The sequence below is a fragment of the Alligator mississippiensis genome, chromosome 1 (genome assembly GCF_030867095.1).
Source record: "Alligator mississippiensis isolate rAllMis1 chromosome 1, rAllMis1, whole genome shotgun sequence".
Classification (NCBI taxonomy): Eukaryota; Metazoa; Chordata; order Crocodylia; family Alligatoridae; genus Alligator; species Alligator mississippiensis.
The window spans coordinates 117,513,916-117,529,128 of record NC_081824.1 but is presented as its reverse complement, the minus strand read 5'-3'; the positions used below and the strand labels follow the sequence as shown (position 1 = coordinate 117,529,128).

General features: G+C 47.0%; 1 protein-coding gene across 4 annotated transcripts in view; it reads left to right on the top strand.

The window, feature by feature from the left end:
- AHI1 (Abelson helper integration site 1) overlaps positions 1-15,213 on the top strand; it is a 221,902-nt gene that overhangs the window by 193,332 nt on the left and 13,357 nt on the right. For all 4 annotated transcript variants that reach the window (XM_019479611.2, XM_019479610.2, XM_019479609.2 and 1 more), the window contains one exon: positions 12,336-12,415. In XM_019479611.2, the coding sequence (XP_019335156.1) occupies positions 12,336-12,415 (80 nt within the window). The remainder of the gene's footprint in view (positions 1-12,335; positions 12,416-15,213) is intronic.

Genomic DNA, 15,213 nt, shown 5'->3' with positions numbered 1-15,213 from the left:
CAATGAGTCCTTCTGAACTGGACCGCAGGAATCTTGGGTAAACTGAGCTTAATTGAAGTTCTCCCCTAGTTGGGCAGGCTGGGAAGGGGCGCAGCTTTCCTTCGAGCCCCCCCTCAGTCCGATTCTGGGGGAGGGGTGGAAGGGAAGCATACCTACCTAGTTAACCAGCAGGCCTCCCTGGGCTTCATGCTTTTGCCATGCTTGGTACTAAGCAGCTCTTCTCAGGAACATGGGAGCTTGGGAAGGGAAGCCATAGCCCCTCACCCCAAATTCTCATGGCTAGGAGAGACTGTCCAGATGTGGCGAAAGGCTTAGCCCTCTCAGAGGAGGGTCATGTTCTTGGCATATTGCCCAGGGGCCCAGATCAGGTCTCCTAGTGTCCTTGGAGCTGGCAGTATGATGCTGTGGGGGCTGGGATAATGCTCACTGGGGGCAGATGGGGCTTGGCTTGGGGCCAGTACCAACCCCTGGCCAGTAGAACTTATGAGGGTGGAAAGCTGGCGGGGGGATAGAAGGGCTGGGAAAGGTGAATGCTGAGATGCTGAATGACTCCACATTGGTTGCTTTATCTCCCTAGAGTAGACTAACAGTATAGCTTAGGCTGGGTAGAACAACTCAATGATAACCCTCACCTGAAGTGGCGTGACTTTAAGATGCTTAGAAGGTACTTAGCAGAGTTTAACTCCCATTAATGCATGGGCAGTCCCATTTTAAGTGCCTTTAGAATCATTTAGAGTGAATTTATAACACCGTCCTTGGTCCATTCTATCTGAATTGTTTGTGATTCCACATGCATTCAACTGATCCAGGATTGCTCCACCAATGCTGGAGGAATCTGAGTATGTTTGTGTTTTCCATTAGCTATGACTGGTTCTGTTTCTTTTCCATCACTGCCATGATGCAATTCTAGCAGTAGCTATATTCTTTCATTCCCCTTTCTGTTGTTCTTTTCCATGCTGTTTTGGATCTTCCTCTTTCTCTTGTTCCTTCCTCCCCTCTCCCAATTTGTTTCCACCTTACAAGTTCATTCTATATATGTGGCCCTGCCATCTCTCACTTCACTCTTCTATTTTTTCAGGCCAAAATAGCCTTATAATGCTCCTTAGGACAGTTGTTATGACATTTCTTTAACTTACTAGCCAATTGCTCGTCATGAATGATGGAGCGTTTCATGGAGAGCTTACATGCATGCCCCCCACCAATCACCCTTTGGGGCTGGCTTTTGGGCAGTTATTTTGGGTGGAGGGTCACTTCCCAAGTTTTGGCAAGCTGTTGAGGGCTGCCTGGGTAGCTCCGCCATCTTGCGGTTGCTGTCTTGTGACTGGAAGTCCCGCCCTCTAACCTCTGACCTTTGCCACCAGAAGTCCGTGCCCTTGCCTCCAGAAGTACTCATTTCAGCAAGGGGTCATGCCATCTTGGAACCAGAAAAATACCAAATTTTATTCTAAGAAGGAAACATCTACATTACATTCATTAATTTGATTTCAGAAAATATTTTGGCCTGATTTACATTCATTTGTGTAGTGCACATAGAGGTGATTGCACAATAGTTTAAATGAAGTTTTATTCCTGTATATTGTGGGGGGTGGGTATAGGTTTGTGGGGGCCTGTGGGTATGTGGGGTGAGGGAGCATGTGGGGGGGGGTGTGAATATGTAGGGTGTGTATGGGGTTTGTGGGGGGGCAGTGCCTGGGCTGTGTGAGGGGGTGTGGATGTGGGGGTCAGCATATGTTAGTGCAAAGGGAGTCTGGGTGCATATGTATGGTGGAGTGTGTGTGTGGGACTCATCCTATGAACACACACACCCACCCACTCTGCCCCGGCTGCACACCCACAGCCACCCTCCCACTCTGCTCCTGGCTGCATATCCACACCCATCCTCCCATCCTGCCCCTGGCTGCATGCCCACAGCCACCCACCCACTCTGCCCCTGGCTGCAAAACAGGCTGCACAACACCCACACCCTCCCACCCACTCTTCCCCTGGCTGTACAATGACACCCACCCTCCCACTCTGCCCTTGGCTCCATAACCACACCCACCCACTCAGTCCCTGGTTGCACACCCACCGACCCACTTTGCCCCTGGGTCCACAACCACACCCACCCACTCTCCCCCTCGCTGTACAACCACACCCTCCCACTCTGCTCCTGGGTGCATGCCCACACCAGTGTTCTCTCTAAGCTGAATGGCGTGCATGGCCACTCAGGCATGCTCATGCCTCACTGCCAGATACGCCTGCACGGCCACACACACCCCACAGCTTAGAGGGAACACTGACCCACACCCGCACTCCCACTCTGCCCCTGGCTGCACACCCACAACCCCCACTCACTCTGCCCCTACCTACACACCCACCCTGCCCCTGGCTGCAAACCCACACCCACGCAAGCATTCTGCCCCTGCCCGCAACATATACCCACCCACTCTTCCCCAGCCTCCACATATACACACACACACACAAAGACACCCTACTGGGGTGCTCCCTGCTCCCTGCTCTTCCAATGTAGCCGGACTACATGGTGCCAACAGTGCTGGCAGGCAGGAAGTGCAATTGCTGGGGGTGGGGTGAGCTGGGTTGCTCAGTCCTACTGAGACTACCCCTGGGTCCTACTGCCCCTGTCTGTCAGCTTTGACAGGAGCCAGGGCAAGTCAATACAGCATTAAAGCCTAAGGGCTCCCTCCACCTCCAGTTCCCTGCCTGAGGGGTGGAGCCATGCAGCCAATTGCCATCCGCCCTCTCCAGGGCACATGCATAATTGGCCTCCAGCATTACGGACAGACCGACACATAGACGGAAGTACTAAGACTTTTATTATATTAGAATATAAGGTCTTAAATGTCATCTTCCAGCTTATAGGCCAGATGAGTAAACACTTTTCACATTATGGTTATATATTTGAGCATTTGGTTTTCTTAAGGTTGCTATAACTGAAACTTCATCAATATAGAAAGGCTTTATGGCTAGGGACAGACATTCAGAAAGCCAGAGCCTCAATTGATTCAATCTTTGCAGGTTAGTTTAAGCTGCCTAGTTTAAACTGATTTGCCACTGTACAGACATTCCCTCTGGACTGAGGAAATGTTGGCACATGCCTGCATTTGCTCAGGTCAGGAGCTGGGGGGCTCTAGAGTGTGGCCTTGGCTGCAGGGAAGCTGTGCTGGGGCAGGGGAATATAGCCAGCTCAGGCAGTAGCTTTGCCTGAACTGGACAGAGAGGGGTTTAAGTTCCCCCCTCCCTGTTCCACCAGCAGAGACTCGAGCCAGGTTTGCCAGGCACTCTCCCCTCGCTGCTGCAATGGTGGGACTGGCTGCGGCCAGACACTAGCTGGCATGGCCCCCTAAAGCAGAGGGGGCAGGGACAGGGGTTATTCCCCACTCTACCTCCACTGCCTCTGGGGAACCATAGCAGGGTTGGACTGCAGCCAGGTCCTCCCACCCAACCACTGCGGCCACTCACTCCCTGTGTGAGGCAAATGGCAGAATAAGACCCTCACCACTCCGCCAGACACCAGAGGGAGGGGGAATACCTCCCTCCCTGCCCCCCACCAAAGTAGCCCTGTTGGCCGGCCTCTGGCCGCACCCCCATCCCACTGCTACCCTGAGGGGGCAGGGCTCTTCATAGTGGCAGCAGTCCCTGTCACGGTATCAGGGAGCATGAGCCTCTTCCCAGCAGAAGCCGCACTGCGGGGCAGGCAGAGCTGAGGCAAACTGTCACAGCAGCACTGGGGCTCAGAGGGGGCCAGAGCCCCTCCCCCCCCAATGGCCACCACTGTAGTGGTCCACAGCAGCTTTCCCCACCCCACAGCATGGCCCCTGCCGGGAATAGGCTCATGCTCCCTGACACCATAACAGGGGCTACTGCCCCCATCATGGTTGCTCCCCCCTTACCGTTCCAGCAGCTGGGTGAGGGCAGGGCCAAAGGCCAGCCAGCAGGGCTCCTTAGGTGGGCAGGGAGTGGAGTTATTCTCCCTCTGCCCCTGGGGTGCCGCAGCAGGGTCTGCCTGTCCCAGCCATCACCACTGCCGCTCACTCTGTGCCTGAGCCAAGCAACGGAGTGAACCCCCTCAGATGTCCCTTCCCTCTGGTGTTTGGCTGAGGGGGCTTATTCCACCACTTGCCCTAGGCACAGAATGAGTGGTGGTAGTGACAGAAAGACCCCGCTGTGGGTAGGTAACTCTGCCCACTGTAGCTTTGCCCAACCTGCAGCACAGCCCCCTGGTGGGAAGAGGCTCATGCTCCCCAACACCATGACAGGGGCTGTTGCCCCCATCAAGAGCTCTGCCCTGTCACCACTGCAGCGGTTCAGCCAGAGGTTGGCCAGCAGGGCCTCTTAAGCAGGGGGCAGGAGGGGAGTTATTCCCCCTTCCTCCAGCATCAGGCAGAGGGGGCAGCAGGGAGCTTATTCCGCTGCTTGCCACAAGCAGGGAGCAAGCAGCAGTGGCAGTGGTTAGGGCAGGCAGACCCAGCTGCAGTCTCCCTGGGGCAGTGGAGGTGGAGGGGGGAATTACTGGTGTTTGGCCATGCCTGGCGCAGCTGCTGCAGCCACAAGCGGGGAACAGCTGGCAGACCCAGATTGGGTCCCTGCCAATGGAATAGGGAGGTGGGAATTAAACCCCTTTCTGACCAATTTAGCCAAGGCTACTGGCCAGGCTGGCCATACTCCTGTCACTGCACACGGAGAAGAGCAATTCTGTGCTAGTGGGATAGGAGGGAGGGGAAAAATAAACTTCTTCCCTCCTCCCTTCCAGGCCAGTGTCTAGCCAAACCCCCACACCTGCCTGTCCCTGCCCAAGCTGAGGATCAGAGGGGCAGCGCCAGCCCTGCTCAACTGGAGCTGAGAGCCCATCCCAGAGAGCATGCCCAGAAAGGATGCTGGGGGGGGACTCTGGTATAACTTGAACCAGGAAGGGGTCTAGAACAGACCTTGCATAAACCAGTTTGAGCTCAATCAGTTAAGTCTATACTACATTCAACCAGGTTTATCTCAAACTGGTTTTGGACATTTTGAAACTGGTTTATGTGCACTGGATATTTTGAAACTGGATGTGCACTTGTTCTGTTACAAGTTTAAACCAATTTCTGATCACTGAAACTGTAATGTGTAATGTCTGTCCCTAGCCTAATTCTTTGCCAACAGTTGAAAAATTGAAGATTTACTTAGTTTTGAAGTTTAACAAAGAAGTGACTTAAAAATATGAAGAATCCTGGATTGGTAGGCTAGAATATCACTGGCAGAGTTCTTGGGGAAAGGCCTACTATGGATTTTTGAAGTTTTGGACTATGTCATGCAAATTTAGGATAAGAAAAACCAGTATTTTGAGTAAGTTATAAAATTCTAAATCTATATCACTGATTTATCGCTGCTTCCTTGTGTGAGGGATTGAGCGAGTAGCCCAAGCTAGCAGGAGAAGAGCGAGCAAATCAGGACCTGGCCCCAGGTCTGACTAGCGGGGCATTGGGTTTTTTTCTCCTTTCCTGAAGACACCCAGTCAGCTGCCCTAGTGAGCAGGTAAGTATGTCTGGGAACTTTGGATTTGGACTATAGTTAGTGATAGTAAAAATAAGATAATGGATGCTACAAGGAGACAAAGACATTCCATATCTTTTTGTTACTCTTTATTATGTGGCCCATTGGGGTGAGAATTTTATTCAAGGACCAAGACGACAACTGTAACATGGTGTGGAATGGGTAAGGGGTGTAGGGGAAGGAGGAGCCCCCCCAGAAGAACAAATTGAGAATCTCGTAACTTAACTTACTGGCACACTCCCAGTTTAAGTGCATCATCAAGTCGTGGTGGGTGAGAGCACAAGAGTTTAATCCAACCACAGATACAGAAGTTCTGAGGTTCCCTATTACTAGCTGGCTGGGTGACTATGACAGAGGCATGGAACCCTACCCATACAGGGCGAGACCCTGACACCTTGGGCATGAGAAACTTGAGTTCACCGCCCTGTCTATAGCATAGTAACAGTGTTGCATTTGCCTGTGTTTCAATCATTTGGAAAAAACAACAGTTTTTGGTATAAATTTGCAATTTGCTATAGTATAATCTAATGAAGTTCTACTATATCATAATCCACCTTATAAAGCTAGTTTTTTTGTTTTGTTTTGTTTTGTTTTTAACTTCACTATCAGTAGAGTTAGGGAGAGATTTTATTGTTAAAGATTCTTTTAAAAATATTAAGCCAGTATGGAAGTTGAACCATAGAACCAGAAGGGACCTATAAGAACATCAAGTCTGGTCCCCTGTCATGGGCAGGAAGTTATTGGGCTCAGACAAGCTCGACAAGGTGCCTGTCCAGCCTCATCTTGAACACCTCCAAGGAGGGTGACTGCACCACCTCTGCTGGGAGTGTGTTCCAGATTCTGGTGACCCTTACAGAGAAGAAGTTTTTTCTTGTGTCTAGCCTGACTTTACCCTCTATTAGTTTATGCCTGTTGGTCTTCATCCTCCATTGAGGTGCTTTCCTGAAGGGTTGCTCCCCTAGTTCTTGATGTTAACACCTGACATACTTAAGGGGATTTGGTAACCTGAGGAACTTGAAAGTAATGACCTTGGCTTACCTCTGACCGCAAGGAAAAAGAGTGTGACAAGGAAAGAAATAAACCTCAAGAGAATTATGAATTTTGAAGAAAGTGGTAATCGTTTATAGCTGCACAGCCTTGAATGCAGTCCATTGTAGTTAGTTATCAAAGGATGAGAACATGTTTCCTTCTTTTGTTTCCTTCTAAATTTTATGTGCTGTTAATATAGATATTGTGTGTGAATTTAACACAAGCAGTTTTTGTCTTTCACAGCCAATATTCTGTATGCTAACACTCTCTGCATATGGTATTTTCTATGGCTCCTGTTAGCAGTGTGCTTCTTTTAATTTCATGGTCATTAGGGGGACCAACTGTTTTGGTCAGTGGTAAAATTGTCATTGGCTCTGAGGGTACCTATACATGGGAATGGAGGCTGCTCCAACTCACTGTAATTACAACACAGACTTGATCAATTAAGTCTGCTGGAGCCATCCATCCAGCCTCTGTGTCTCATATATCAACATTCCCATGCTTCAAAATGGCAGCAGGGGTGTGTAATCTAAAGCTCATCAAACAAGCTTTAGATAAAGCACCCCCACTGCCATTTTGAAGCACAGGGATGCTAATACACAAGACATTCTGGGCACTTTAATTAGAGTGGCTCTTAGAGCCACAGTAGAATGGCATTCAGTGACAGAGCTGGGATGGACACCAAGAGACAGACCACAACACTGCATGCAGGATAAGTGAGTGGGGAGGAGAAACAGTGCCCCCTTGACACTCTTGTTGGATTTCTCTTTATGTATTTTCATTACCCCTGAGGCCAGAGAGTGGCCACAAGCTACATGTTGGGGCCAAGGGGCCTCCAGGCAAGGGACACTTAAAACCTATTAGGCAGCCCAGGGGCCAGAAGGCCCACAGTCCCAAACAGTAAGCAGGACCACCAGGCTCAGCACAGGCCTCTTAGGCCAAGCGAAGAAGGAAGGGACCTGTATGCAGAAAGCAGCTTGCAGCCAGACACCGTGATCATATTGCTGCACTCACAGCCCATATCAGGATCACGCCATTAGGCCCATCACATGATGTGCTCAGACAGGTTAACACTGAGGTGAATCCAGCTGGTTGGCACGTGGAAGTGTTGTAGGGGAGGTGGAGCCCCAGGAACATCTGCTGTCAACACCTCCTAGCAAGTCCCAGCTTTGAGGGAACCTCCTCCTTTCAGACAGAACATCTAGACATGGCAGGAAAGTATCAGGGGCTTCCCTGGAGAGATGGCACATGATCAGGAAAGGTGCCTTAGAGAAACCAGAGACGGAATAAGCATAATGATCCCGAGCCGCACAGGAACAGCTACACGAGGCCCAATGGGTACAAAGTTATTTAGCATCTGTGCTTTGGTTTCCCTAGCTTTAAAACATGGGTAGTAATGCTTGACTGGGGAGTTATATGCCTTAACTGTTCACATTTGTAAGAAGTTTTGAGATCATTGGTGGAAAGCATTATTATCTAAGAGTATTAGAATCAGTGTTCCATTTTATAATAGAGAAATTATTCTGTGCTATATTTTATTAATTAAAAGATCATGCTGCCTTGAATACCTTCTTTGTTTTCTTTTCATCTGTTTAAAAGAGCTATGGCCTGGCCATGGAATACCTTGCTTATTATGGTACACATAACTCAAATAACCAATTGAGAAACTGTCAGCTGTCATTTATTTTTCTTGACATTGCACTACTTACTTCCAATACAAGGCAGGGTTATAGGTAACTGAATTAGAGATGTATAAGCTTTCATGAGCAAGAGATCACTTTATCAGATGCTAATCATAGGATGTTCTTGCCCACCAAAGTTTATGAATCTTGGATTCAGTAAGACTGTAAGGTACAGCTTTACCCTACCTTTTGCTAGACTTCAGACTGACTTGATTAATTTCCAGTAGTTGCATGATTACATCCATCAGGAGCTTCTGTATGGCATTTTTCTTCTAAAACTTACCGTATTTACTTGATTCCAAGGCAAGGCCTAGTCTTAGAATAGAGTATCAAGTAAAAATGCAGTACCTGCAGTCAGAAGAGGTGGCAGGAATCCCTTCAGTGAGGCATGGGAGTACTGCAGAACCTGGTGTGGATGCATGATGGGGGCAGAGAGGCATGGGATCTGGCACAGAGGCACAGGAGTAGTGCAGGACCTAGTGCAGAAGCACAAGTTGAAACAATACCTGGGGCAAAGACACTGGCATGGTGCAGCACCTAGCGCAGAGACACAAGAGTGGTGCATAACCCAGGACAGAGGCATGGGGTAGTGCAGCACCGAGCCTGAAGGCACCTGGCAATGTGACACATGGCACCAGAGGGGTAGGCAGTAGAAGGGACAGGTGTGGGGTGGGGGCAAGGCTTTGGGGTCAGGCTTCATTCACCTTGCCACTTGCCTCCCCATTGCTTGCCCCATGGCCCCCATTTTCCCCACCTCTTGCTACCTATTGCTTCTTTCCCCACTGAAGCAGTGAGGAGATTAATTTGATAATAAGACTCTATACAGATTTATAACTTTCTGTTTATAGAATCTAACTTTTAAGGAGTTGTCTGAAATTGAAAATTGTCTTGGATTCAAGTAGATATGATATTAGTGGCTTTTAAGAGCGAGACTTCAAAGAGATGAAGTGGGGTCCCTCAAGGCTCTGTCCTTGGGCCTATACTATGTAACATCTTTATTAATGATGTGGACATTGGTATCAATAGCAGACTGGCCAAGTTCGCCGATGACACCAAACCATACCTGAGGACAGGAGCATGATCCAGGCTGACCTTGACAGGCTCAGGAAATGGGCAGACGAGAGCCTGATTGTGTTTAACACCGAAAAATGCAATGTTCTCCACCTTGGGAAGAAAAAGCTGCAGCACGCTTATAGACTCGGCAGTGCTACATTGGCTAGTACTATGGGCGAAAGGGACTTGGGGGTCATGACTGAACACAAGATGATCATGAGCCTTCAATGTGATGCTGCTGCTAGTAAAGCGAGCAAAACACTGGCTTGCATCCATAGATGCTTCTTGGGCAAATCCCAGGATGTCATTCTCCCATTGTACTTGGCCTTAGTGAGGCCGCAGCTGGAGTATGGTGTCCAGTTTTGGGCTCCACAATTCAAAAAGGATGTGGAGAAGCTTGAGAGGGTGCAGAAGAGGGCCATGCACATGATCAGAGGTCAGGAAAACAGACCTTATGAAAAGAGGCTGAGAGCCATGGGACTCTTCAGCCTGGAAAAACGCAGGCTCAAGGGTTATCTGGTGGCCACCTATAAGTTTATCAGGGGTGCTCAGCAGGATATGGGGGAATGTCTTCACCAGAACGCCCCAAGGGATGACAAGGTTGAATGGTCACAAACTCCTCCATAACTGTTTCAGGCTGGACATAAGGAAGAACTTTACTGTCTGAGCCCCCAAGGTTTAGAATAGACTGCTGCCGGAGGTGGGTCAAGCACCCACTTTGAATGCCTTCAAGAGACATTTGGATGTTTATCTTGCTGGGATCCTATTTTCCCTGCTGACTTCCTGCCCCTGGGGTAGGGGGCTGGACTCAATGATCTTCTTAGGTCCCTTCCAGCCCTAATGCCTATGAATCTCTGAATCTCAGATCAATGTCAAAGAAACTAACCATTTCTGGGTCATTTTGACTAGTCAGTGAGTACTCAGAGACGTAGTTTACATGCAGATGAGAAGAGTATCTCCACATCTGAGAAAGCTAAAAAGGTCCCTTTCTAGTATAAATCACTGGCTTTTTGAAAGTTCACAACTAAGTCCTGTAGGTTTTGCTTATGTTGCTTATTAACCTGTTGCATAACTAATATTATGAAAAGGTCATGAACTTGAACCAAGATTTGAGGGTTGAAGTTGTTTCAAACCATTTTCTCATTACCCACCTAGAAACACTTATTTTGGGGGAAAAAAATCTTGAAACTGATTATCAGCCAAACCCTCACTACCCTGTCAGGCCTCAGGCTCCAGTATGTTGAAAGAGTCTTGCTTTTCCAGTTTCTCAAGATCTTCCATTGGAACACTGGCCAGTCCGCAGTGAATCACTTGGTAGGCCTTCATACCTACCCATCTGATTTGAGAGCAAGGCTTCTAGCGTTCAGAATCCCTATCAACCTGCAACAGAAGGAGAAGAAAGCTATTGTAGAGTTACACACCGAAAGACTTGTTTGCATGATTTCTCTACTGTGTATAAGAATTGTATGGACAAACATATTTTTAGCCTCTTTAAAAGGGAGGGGGCAGCTGCTGCTTGGGAACATTCATCAGCCTGTCTGTTCTAACAGCTAAACCTGCATGATCCTATAGGAGGTGTGGGCAAAGTATGGCCTGTAGGATGGATTCGGTCTGCCACTGTCGACCCCTACCCTTAAAGGGACTGTGGAGCTTAGTCCTAAAGTTCAACACTGAAGTTACTGCATTAAGTGCTATAGGATGTAGTTAGTATATGGGTGAAGACAGAAGTGCAGCTCCCTGCTGTAACTGAGAACACTTTTCAGGAAGCGTTCTGAGTTACAACAATCCCTCAGACCAAACAGAAGTTCACTGTTGATTCCAGAGGTGGAGGGGAATCTAGCTGCTGGCTGGGAGCCTGCACCTGGTTTACCTTAACAATGGCCCCTTCTCTCTCCCAGCCTTTCCCTGTTTCAGAATGGGAGGCAGGAAAGAGAGCAGAGGGAGTTCGTTCTGGGGGTCCCCCAATCAGTACTGAAGAGTGGGGTGGCTGAATTGGAGCCCCCCTCCCCAACAGAGCTCTAATACTCCCATCCCACCCTCTAGTTGGGGCTGAAAAAACCCCAGACCAAACTCCCTCTGCTCCCTTTCCCCACTCCTGTTCTGGAAACAGCAACAGGCTGGGAGGCAGCACAGACAAACTACTGAAGGTGCTGTTTTGAAACATCTTCATCTGCTACTCATGCAATGAGGGTTCTGATTTTCACATGACTGGCCATTTTTTATGCAGCCTGCAGCCTTGCACTTGTGTTTGGTCATGTCTATAGACTGCTTTCTGTAGCCAGATCAAGCGAAAGTTGTCACTTTCTGTCTATGCCATAGGCTGCATTTTAGACGCCTTATTTTAATGAAGCAGCAAGCCTACTAGTTGTGCCCTCCTGCATCAAAATTCAACAGCAAGAAAAGGCAGAATATTATGAGGTGAAGAAGAGAGAAAAATGGACTCCTGTCTTTGAAGAAAGCATAACTGATGGAGGACATTGCAGACCGCTAAATTTTTCTTCCAAGTTGTCCAAGGAATTTTTGCAATAAAAGAATGTCCAGTCATGCTAGAGGGTGTTTGTAGCTAGGGAGAGAAAAGGGCCTGGAATTCACTAATTCTTAAGAAACTAAAGAATGATGCAAGGTTTTCCATGACTTTCAGTTTTGAGTCTGAGTGAACCTGAAAGAATTTGAAACCCTTTGAGCAACTTAGACTAGTTTTACCAAACCTCTGTAAAGTGAAGCAAGTTTTGCACTGCTCTGGTTAAAACTCTATAATGTGTGACTCCTCATTTTAATTGCTCATTAAAGAAGTGAGTGATTTTTTTCAGGCAAAGATTTGTAACATATTTTTTGCCACACACCTGAAAGCTGTCTTTACAGGAGCTGTTTCCTTGTTTTAAACCACATAGGAGTGAACATTTTCTGACTGATAGACATTCTCTTTCAAAGTGGGTATATTCTCTCCTTATTCAGGAAGCTGGTGGGTTTTCAACGTACATATGTTGGCCCATATGTACGTTTCTTCTTTTTGCCTTCCAGCTTATATTATTTCTTTTGCAGATGTCAGCAGTCATCATCCAGTCAGGGGACCTGAAATTTTTCTCAGAACATGACACAGATATAGAGTCACCTGCAACACAGTAAGTAACGAATCATCCAAAGCAATTTACAGTGTTATTTCTACAAGTGCTGTTTGAGAACTGAGAAATTGTCAGATGGGTTGTTTTGAGTTTTAAGCAAGACATTGAAACGTTCAAATTTAGGGTAATCATTTTAGAGGAGAGTTTAAGAAAAATGAAATGAAAAGGAAATAATTTATATATAGGAGTGTTACAAAGATACTGTGAGTATTATAGGGCAAAAGAATAGTACTGTTATCAAGAGTTCAGAAGTACCTTGAAGCATCGTAACTTTTGATTAACCTATATTGAAATGAACTTCTTTTGCGTCTTCTAAGAATTAATTAATATAAATTGAGACAGTTTGTCACATACTTAGGAGACAAAGGAGCCAGCATCTTCAACTATTACACTTGGATTTGGAAAAACAAAATTGTGTGCACACATGTATGCAGCGTGTGAAACTTCATAGTAGATAAAATCTAAACAATTTGTATAAGAACTTCTACATAAGAGGTAGCTAATTATTTGAGCAGGAGGGTCACTTAAAGAGTTTTGGTGAGCTGTTTCAGGCTGGGTCAGCATGCCCCCACCCCCTGCTGCACCGGTTTAGCACCCTCACCCCACCCTCCCTGGCTCACAGCAGCTCACCAGAATTCCCTAAGTGGCTGTGCCCTGCGCTTGGCCAGGTGCATGGGATAGGTCTACAGGCAGGTAGGGAGCACCATCTAGGAGTGGGAAAGGCAGGCAGGGTTGAGGCCAGGGTTGGGGCTGGCATTAGGATTGGGATCGTGGGGCGGTGACAGCGCAGGACCAGAGCCCAGGGCAAAGCCACAATCCACTCCCTGTACACTCCTGTGACAGATGCCACTTCCACGAGCAGGGATGTGTGGGGACCAAATCATTGTTCTGACCTGGGCCTCAGCCCTGCGCTGTCACCATCTTGTAATCCTGGCCTCTGCCCTACCAACCCATCTCGCTCCTTGATGCTGGTTCCCACCCACCCATAGCCCCATCACAGCCACACAGGTCCTTGGCCAGTCTCCACGGAGAGCCTGCCTGCCTGCTCCATCTAGTGCCTCAGCAGTGAGTGCAAGGTGGATGAGCAGCGTGCTCAGGCAGCAGGGTTGGGTCTGGTGGCAACAGCAACGGAGACTGGCAGTGGCAGCCAGAAGAAGCTGTCACTTTCAGGGCTGCTGGGAAGTAAGTCCAGCCACTGTGCCGCCTCAGCCCTGCTGTGAACTCGGGGGTGTTGGGACCAGCCACATACACCATGGCCCAGACTATCCCCCATGCCTGGGGCTGCCAGGGCCAAGGGACCCACTGTGGGCTGGGCAAGATCCCTTGGTGCCCTGCAGACTTATTTTGCCCACCCCTGTTCTACATGCTGACTTAAATGCTTGCATTTCTATGTCCGCTTCAGCTTAGTCCACTTATTTGAATTTATTTTTTTAAGAATATGTCTGGAAATTGATATTTTGTTTGTAATTAACTTTGTTAGATGATTATACATAGATAAACATAAATGTAAAACCCACCACCACCACCACCACTGAAAGAGAAAACTTGCCATGTAGTAACCTATGCTTAAATGTTACAGGCTTCTATATTTCTAATTTTAACCAGATCTTGAAATTCTCATTTTCTTAGTCTCCATCTGTATGTAGGTTCAAAAATAAACTGTGAAAGGAAAGTTTGCTTAACATCCATGTGCCATGAGAAAAGGGACTGTAAAACTGCACTGTGACAAAATTCAAGGTTGAATTTTGAGCATATCTGTTTAACAGGACCCTGTTTAAGAAGAAAATGTTATGGTTTAGTAAAAGACAAATAAACTTGATTTGTCATTCAAAAGACATGACCCAAAATATAGTATGATATAACTGCATTGTTAAAACTTTGAGGAAAAGAAATTTTAGGGGGGGAAAGGTCAAGGGACTTTAGAGCATGTCTTTAAATGAATGTAGGCCTATCCATTTAAAATGTAGGATTACAAAGAATATGATCAACCTCAGAATTCAGTAGTACTAATACGTATACAAAATAATGATTATTTAAATGAGCAGGCCATATTGCTAATCTCATCAGAGAAAACCCCACAAAAAACATGTAACTTGAAGTTCAGAAAGATAAGAGAAGTGGCCTGCCTGCCTCAGACATTGGAATGAATGGCAGTAGAAGCCACAGGAGATAAAAGACTTCTGGCATTACTACCCTTTTATGCTGTAGTAAATCTAGTTCTTGAGTACTGAGAAGGCTAAAGAAGTTGAATCTGACTTAGGAAAGTAAGAAAGACTTATACTCAAGGTTTGATGCTGTATCTTTTTAGGAAGAAACAAAGTTTAGAAAGGAAAGATCTTAATCTGGAATAACAGGGACACCAGTTTCACTTAGCTCTTTTTCAGAGGAGGGTTTGGCTTGGTTTAAATAAAGTCTGGGTCATCTAGTTACTGTCTTGCCTTGTCTGACAATAGCGAATGAGCTACTTCTATTGAAAATTGTAAATTAAAACTAAAATCCATGCAATACTTTTTCCTAACCTGAAACTAAAATATAATCCTTTTAATTTTATATGCTATTTTCAAATAAATAAAGTGGAGGAGCCTGTTGATGATTCTGAGTTTGAAGTTAATCTGCAGAGGACTCTATGGTATAGAGAAGAGTCCAGTCATAAGAAACATAGCTTTAAGGAGGATTCCAAAGAGAGATCTGTAGGTTAGTCTTTGAAAATACTGTATTTGTTTAGTGTGGCAGAAGGCCATCTCTGTTTCTCCCTAAAAACACTGCTCTGTGACAATTTGGTTAGGATGGGCCCAGCA